An 8,539-nucleotide genomic window follows, 5' to 3' on the forward strand; every position below is an offset into this window, starting at 1 on the left:
AATGGAGGCTCACTGATGATGTTACCTAGCATGGTGATGAAATGTCTGAGAACAAACCTACCAGCTCAGTGAGCAAACTTACAATCAGAGTAGGAATTATTTTCACATATGAACTACCTAGCACACATTACAGTAAATCACTAGCAGGGCAGAAATATTGCTTGCATTAAAACTATTTTGATAAGTCATTACCACATTGGCCACAAAAAATAAACAAGATTGCAATTATTTACATAATGTAGTACAAGACATGTAAGGCAAATAATACAAAGATACATCAACATTAATGTATTGAGTTTTAAAATAGATGCTTTAAGGCTCCCTCTTACAAAATGTTGTATTTTATGATGACCTTTGACAAAAGTGATGCTGTTGTTACAGTATGCATATCCAGTAACACATTTGCAAGCATTCTTTGAAAGAAAAATGTATTTATGTATATTCTACACGAGTATTTGGATATAGGGTGTGCCTTACTCATTAAATGGACTTCTGCTAAACAGAAAATTCAATTTTATATCTAAATCTTCATATATTCTCTCAGCTTTCCAGAATATTTTCCCCACTACAAGGAGGCAATTAGGAGTCTTTGCTCCAGAGTCCTGACTAGTTGTTCAGAACATCAAAAAGATCTAGCCTAAATTGTGTAGGTTCCAGATTGTGAGAGATTGGATGTACAACAAAAGATGCTTATCAGGACACCGCAGAAGTTCTGATGCATGGACACATGTAGGTATCCTTTAAACTTCCAATAAATAATTCCTTGCTGCGCAGGTCCCTATGCAAATGTATCCACTCTGTGCTAGAGTGAACAACTTAGGACAATCATATTCTGCCATTCTCCATGACAGTGAGAAACCATTGGCATTTCACTGTCACAGACAACCTCTGTGTTTATAGAAAATAGAACATAGAACAGTACAGCACAGGCCCTTTGGCCCCTGATGTTGTGCTGAGCATTTATCTTAATCTCAGACCAACCTAACTTACACACCCCTCAATTTACTGCTGTCCATGTGCTTGTTTAGCAGTGGCTTAAAAGCCCCTAATGTCTCTGACTGTAGCTTGAGGCATCACTACACATCAAGTATTGGACAAGACCAAGAAGCAAGTCTCCATGAACTACCAGAGCCAGTACTTGGATAGAACATGTGCCACTGGCATTGTACTATACCCACATTTGCTCTCTCGCACCCACCACTGAATAGTGGACACACCTTACAAGTGGTCTACATTCAGCACACTTGCTAAACAAGTCACTCATTCGGATGCTCAGAATAAATAGTTTGGCAGCAGTTGGAGTGGGTTCTTGTTTAAGATCATATTTTCTTTAGTGAGCAAGAAATGATTTTGAGTCTTTTGCGGTATGTTTTGAAAAGAATGAAGTACATAACGCACTACATAAAAACAGTCCACTCAACCCAACCTGCTTGTTCTATTCACCTTTCCTCAGCTGTGTTTATGAATCCAACCTCCTAGCCCCTCCTTAAGCATGTCTGTACTACTGGCCTCAGCACTTCCCTGTGGTCCACGCTCTTACTGTGTTCTATATAAAGACATGGCTCACACAGCATTGCCCTTTGATGTGAAGGGCACTGCTTGTCACAGGCCACCCGGGTGTTTTCCTATCTTCCTGGTGGTGGAAATTGAATAAACATTTGTGCATCTTGTGTCTCTCACTGCGTCTCACACCTGCACACACACACCATGGGTGCTGGGGAAAAATAAGCACTACCGCAGTTAGGCAGTAGTGTGGGGGGAAGAAAAAGAAAGAAATAAGAAAAAAAGAAGAAAAAAAAACAAAAAAAAGGAAAAATATAAAGACATTGCTTCTGGATTCTGAGGTCTCACTGGCTGGAGGCCATTAGCAGCCTGGCCCGGTGGCGAGCTGCAGGAGGAGGAGGAGCTGCCGGTTCTCTGACGGGTGGCACTTGCTGAGGTGCCTGCTCAAGCTGGCCGAGCTCAGGAAGCTGGAAGGGCAGTGCTTGCAGGTGAGGAGCTGCCCTCCGGTGCCGGTGCCGGCGGCAGCCTCCTGCAGCCCGGCTGGCTCCCCGCGGGACACCGCGTGCCACAGCAGGTGCTTGCTGCGGCTGTCGACGGACGGCAGGTTGACCCCGCACAGCGGGCAGGGGAAGCCCGGGCGCCGCCACTGCAGGCGCCTGGGACCCGGGGAGCCGGCCGCCTGGTGCCCGGACCGGGGCTTCTCCGGGGAGGCCGGGCGCCGGAACCTCCTGCCGCGCAGGCGGCGCTCGAAGCGCTGGGGGGCCGGGGTGGCGGCCCCGCTCGGCTCGGAGCCCGGCGCGGAGCTGTCCAGGGTCTGAAAGCCGCCGCGGCTCGCCCCGGCGCTCACCCCCGAGGAGTTCTCCTTGCTCTCCGGGTCCAGCCGCGGCTGGGCTCCGGGCCAGCTGCCCCGCTCCTGGGCAGCACCGCCCCCCGAGCGGGGTTTGTGCCACCGGCGGTGGGAGGCCAGGTTAGCCGGGCAGCTGAAGACCTTCTGGCAGTCGGGGCAGCGGTATTCCACCCGGACTATCCTGGAGCATCTGTGCTGGGCCAGCGAGAAGGGATCCGAGTAGGTCTCCCCGCACAGCTGGCAGGTGTAGGCGGCCAGGAGCCGCGGCTGGGCTGACCCTGCCTCCGCTCGGCAGTGGCTGGCGTCCGCTTTAATTCTCAGACCGAGCACAGGGGAAGTGCTGACCTCGTCCTGCGGCTGCAGCTTGCGGCTGGCTCTGGGCTTCTTCGGGCGCACCCTGGACTTGCGGCGCCCGGGCTCCGGGCCCGGTAAAGCTGGGGGGTGCGGGTCAGTGCTGCCGGGCCGGGTACCCTCTGCCGGTGCCCGCAGGGACCACTCCCCCGGCCTGATGGCAGCTGCAGCAGCAGCAGCTGCGGAGGAGGAGGAGGAGGAGGTGAGGCAGCTACTGTCCAAGGCAGAAGGTCCTGGTTTGAGGTGAGTGGCTGTGACCAGGCTGGGAGAGGCAGCAGGACACCCAGTCAGGCTCCGGCCGAGAGCAGCGCCAGCCTGCTCTCTCTGTTGCTGGGCTGGCCCCAAGTCTTGCTCCTCTGTCATCCCGCGGTGAAGCCCCTCTGGGCCGCTGCTCTGGGAACCTGACTGGGCAAGAAGACTGTCCGGGCACACGGCTGGCCCCATGCCCACTGTCAGAGGGTGGCGTTGAACTAGTTGATCGTCCTCAGCCCGAATCCTGTATGAAACTGGGGACCATTTGTTGTTCCTTTTCACTAGGAATCCTCTGGGCATCTTCGAGCCGGCGTGAGACAGATTACAGAAGGCGACCCGTCTGCACTGTGCACAGCTCTCAGGAACCGAGTCAGGTCTATATTTCCTTCCCCTCCCCTCCACCCCCTCTAGGTGTCAGGGATGAACATCAGGAGACGGTGGGACTGACTGTCCACATTGCCCTGCCTGGCTTTTATTGACGGGGAAGTTGTTTGTGGAAGGGACTGATAGTCCAATCAGTGCCACTGGATTGCTCAGGATGGCCCAGGAGGTGGAGAGAAGGGACGGCGGCATGGTCTATTGCAACAAAGAGGTAACCAGGGGTATTATTTGTGAGATGGGGATAGAAAGAAAACTGCAAGGGAAAGGAAAATCTCCTTGTCTTGCCCTCCCTCAAAAGACTTGCACACACACTTGCTCACACGTGCAACTTTTTAGTATGACATAATCTGCTGCAGCCTCACGCTAACTTGGACGGGATTAAATCATTTTCTCAGGTACAGAGGACCCCTTACGTATCGACTTCTCCTTCCAGGAGTCCGCTTTTCGGACGTAAACCCGTTATTCCCTCTCCCCGGCGCGAAACAAGAATAAAATAGATGTTGTTGTTATTCTGCTGCCTGTTTTATTGTGTTTTAGATTCAGTGCCTTTCAGTCACATGAAAACTGCCAATCTCGCGGTCTGTATGTTTCCTCGGGAAATGTATTTAATTGACAAAACCCTTCCGTGTGCTAACCTGATGTCAGGTCAGAACAGATGATTCCGTGAGTGGTCATTCTTCGCAAATTGTGAATCCAGGCAGTGTTTGTGAAGGTTTCGGGGTTTTTTGTGATAGCTAAACACGCTTCCATTATCCCGGAAATCACTTCTCGTATTCGCTTTAATTGTTGATATAATTGAGTTATCTTTGGTGATAATAAACTATTTGATCCGTCCGGAGCAAGAAAATAACGTTTCTGCCATGGTAAAGGCATTTCCCAGCAGCAAGCGATCAATGGTTGGAGTGTTTGGAGTAATTGCACACAATATATTTTACGGGCGTTGAAATAAGCGTGAAAGGACAGTATTGCAGTTTCTGTCTTTCACGTGTGGGACATCTGTCTGTTTCCGAAACCTGGCGGGGTTTATTTTAGCCACACAGCGGGTGTAAGCATTGGGGACTGAGATAAATCAGTGTACACGTTGTGGATCGATGTGACGGTATTGTGTTTGAACACCCAAAGCGCTTCCAGTAAAAGATTGTCTATGTTTTGTTCTGATCGAGAGAACGCAGTCCCCCTGATGGACACATCGATTGAGCGATCATGGTGGTGCCGTGTATGTTACCCGGCTAACATAACAGAACTGCGGGCTGAGATAGCCATCGATGTAGATGTAACAGCGGATTGGTTATGGCCAGGGCTGTTTGCCGAACAAACACTGGTTCATAGTGTAGGCTTTGATTTTCCAGTGGTAGGTGGGGAATCTAGGCCAGCTTTCCCTGAGGAAAGGCCAATCCAACGCCTAGATCTCACCGGCACTGAGCGTGTATTTTCGGTCGTGAGGGTGAGGGTTTCAAAGCTAAAACGTCTGACGTGATTTTGCTGAAGAGTTACATCGCTGTGCTCTCACAGACTGTGCGGCTCATGAGGACGCGTGTCGCTGTTACTCAGCCTCGAAATCCCTCTCTTTGATGTGCTCATTTCCGAAAAGAGGGTATTATGTGGATTCCGTCAGCATTGGAAGGGATTGACGAGCTGGCACACTTTGAAACTGTACCTTAAGGAACTGGGAACATCTGTAAACTTGAATAAATCTTGTGGAAGTTCATCCGAATGTTTGTTTGGGGAAAGGGCCGGTTTGTATCGCTGCCTGTGTTCAGTGACCTGAGAAATCTCCGGCCAACCACCGGGCTTATCTCCATGGAACTGCCCCGTTTGTATTTCTCTCTCACTGGCACCGGAGCGAGCAGGATGAACTGTATCAGACCTCCCCTCCTTTCGGAGAAATGAGTCCTTAAATTACACCTCCATCAGATTCCAGGCTTAAATGTTATGTGGAGGGGAGGGGGACATAAAACGATAAAACGCAGTAGGATTCTGATAGTGTTGATTTTGCAATTTTAATCCTGGGTTGACCGACTGTGTATTTATGGCTGAGGCAAGATCTTCAGAAATTCCCCATGAAGTATGCGAATACCTGGAGAATTTTGTCAAGACCATATAACTCACGTCCATATGAGTTTAGTCGAACCGTTCCGAAAAATAAGGGAACAGTGGTGTGTGCTATAGCTGTGTGTGTATGGGATACATCACAGTTCATCACGAAATGTGTTCTGACCCAGGCACACGCTGGTGAGTTCATACAAAGCAGATATCACCTTAGAGACGACTTGGAATCTCTTGAAAGCTCAAATAGAGAAATTAATGAAGGGTTCAGAGTTCCAACGCACGCTGCCCTGTGTATTCAATAAAAACAAAAAGCATTTAGGAATCCTGATCCTTGTATTTAAAACAAAATGAAAACAATAAAGTCACACATTGCTGTACTCCTGGAAATCAGAAGATAACAGAAATACCAGACCCAAAGCAGTAACGAGCCCGAGAAAGGGGGCTTTTTTTTATATCACTCTGTCGTTGCAAGAGAGAATTGTGTGGCTTTTGTATAGTGCCGGGGAAATCTGTTCCATTTAAGAAACCTCATCAACATTTTGCACATCATGAATTTGAGGGAATTAGGTTTAGTTCCTTCAAAGTGTTGATATACACAACTTTACATACCGTTCTAAAACAGAATAAAAATGTTTTATCAAATTGAAAACGTGAACCTGCCCGTAATTTGGGGGCAAGAGAGAGAGATTTGAATTAAATTATTTATTACTGTAATTATTATCCCCAGATTATTCATTACTGTAATTTTTCCAGAGCCTTTATTACTTTAATAAATACTCCCAGATTGATTATCCAGATAGTTTGATACTTTAATTATTATTCCCAGATTGTTTAATACTGATTCTTCTTCCCAGATTGTCTAGTAATGTAACTGTTATTCCAAGATGGTGTTCTTTACCCCCAGCCGCGAGTTATTTGAAGCAAACATATTGAAGCCTGTGAAAGCTAATGGCCTTTCAAGGATTCCCAAGAGGGGATTAACACAATAGAAATTGTCCTGTGTTGTTTCCGCTTTATTATAATTATTAATGTATCTGATCAATTAATTGATGAAAACCAACAACATAACACCATTGAGCGTATTCTGCCTAATACATACATGGAATAGTGCCGGCAGATGCTTTATGATTGTTTATTTATGTTTGTTTAGTCTGTTTGTTTTTTGTGTGTGTAACCCGAAGCTCAGTATTCAGGATTGGGCAGGCTGCAGTAACTTGCTGCCAGCTGACATGTGCGTCCCTGACATCGTGAATGACAAGGCAGCCAGTTTCCATACAAAAGTACTGGCTATGGGACTCGCTCAATTCCCTGTTCTCAGCGTTTGCCCGGTACCGATCGCCACAACAACAATAACAATTCACTAACCCATTTCCCCAAACCTCATACTTTCGATATGTCATGCTGTTTGATTGCCCCATTTACTTTACATGCGAGCGCTCATATTTAACTAACAATTCCCAGAGATGTATAGATGATATGCTGCTTGATGGAAAGTATAGCTGTACTTTGGAACTCTAATACGGGTAGGTTAAAAACATCCATTTAACTGTACCCGCATGGACATCTCCAGCGTCCTCGGAAGATGCAAGCGGAAGAGTAGGTAATAATTTCGACTACATCAGAACATTAGGAGAGATCTGTATATAATACAATTCTATGTATTTACCTGTAAGTGCAAATATAAGCACAGTCATAAATTACACAGAGGTGGATAAAATACATCCCTAATGTGTATGCAAATACAAGTCACTTGTCCTCATCCCAGACCTACTGATCTGTGAATAGAGAGCAATGGAAAGTTATGCCATATTCCAATTCATCAATAATATTAGTCCATACAGTCGGAACTCCATGTCATAGAACTGTAGGTTCAGGGTCCTTGTGTATCTTTATGGCAGACATAGATAGATTATTGATCAGTAGGGGAGTCAAAAATATGGACAAAGGGCAGGTAGTGAATGTAAGAAGTGTCTAATCAGCCATGATCCTATTGAACGAATATGACTGAAGGTCAATTGGATTTTTTTCTGCTTAATGTCTTTTGCTGTGCTTCTTCTCTGAACTCTGTCTGATTGTGTTCCATTATATTTACATTAGCAATTACCTTAATTAGGAATCATGGTTTGTTCAAGTACCATGGCATTAGCCTCCTTCCAATCACTGCAGAGTGATGGTGAACAAAAGGTAGTCATTCGGGTCCATTATATCTGTGCGGCATTTTTGTAGAGCTAACAAATTAGTCCAATTTTTCTGATATTTCTCCTTAGCACAGTAAATGGTATTCATAAATTCATCCAATTTCTTCTTGAATATTATTATTGAATCTTCCTCCACCATTATTTCAGGCAGCTTATTCCAGACCACAACAACCTGAGCTGCAAAAAAAGTTTCCTTATGTCTTACCTGGTTCTTAGCCTATCATTTAACCCTCTACTCACTGGTTACTGGCCCTTGCAGTGAAAATAGATGATTCTTATTTAATCTGTCAAAAATGTTCATCATTTTGAACACCTCTATCAAATCTCTGCTTCCATTCTGTAATGGATATAGCCCAAACTTTCTGATCTCTTGACAAGTCCCCAAAACCCAGTGTTATTATAATAAATAATTTCCATGCTTTTGTACTCAAAAGCCTGTCATAATAAAGTCAAAAAGCTTTCTTTTTAAACCAAGTTTCTCATTTTGCCCTTCAAAGATTTGTGCATTAATAATTTCATGTTTTTCAATGCCTGCATTGTTTTAAGACTGTTTAAAAAACACTTAATTTCTATTTCCTCTCTTTATTACCTCTATCAGATTGTATAATTTTATATTTCACTATATTAAATTTCACCATGTTCATGCAGTTCCATTGCCTGTTTATATTCTCATAGAAACTCTCTGAATTCAAACTTCAAAAATATGACCTAAATACCCTGTCTAAATATATGCGTAAGAACAGCAGTGCTCTTAATATCAATCTCAGGAAAAAAAATCATTATATTCCTTTATCCTATCTGAAAAGTAACTATTCACTTTTACTCTTTTTTCTATCCATTCCCCAATTTTGTTTCCATACTACCACTATCCCTAAACTAAATTGTTTTTAATTTTACTAACAGATTTGTTATGTAGTTCTTGTTCAAGTGTGTTTTGAATGTCCATTCATGCAACATT

General features: G+C 45.2%; 1 protein-coding gene across 1 annotated transcript; it reads right to left on the reverse strand.

Moving 5' to 3' along the window:
* Positions 1 to 1,864: 1,864 nt before the first annotated feature.
* Positions 1,865 to 3,253, reverse strand: LOC132818184 (insulinoma-associated protein 1a). The gene has a single exon (XM_060828963.1). The coding sequence runs from the start codon at positions 3,251 to 3,253 to the stop codon at positions 1,865 to 1,867; it is 1,389 nt and encodes a 462-aa protein (XP_060684946.1).
* Positions 3,254 to 8,539: the final 5,286 nt, after the last annotated feature.

This window comes from Hemiscyllium ocellatum, chromosome 8 (assembly GCF_020745735.1).
Source record: "Hemiscyllium ocellatum isolate sHemOce1 chromosome 8, sHemOce1.pat.X.cur, whole genome shotgun sequence".
Taxonomy (NCBI): Eukaryota; Metazoa; Chordata; class Chondrichthyes; order Orectolobiformes; family Hemiscylliidae; genus Hemiscyllium; species Hemiscyllium ocellatum.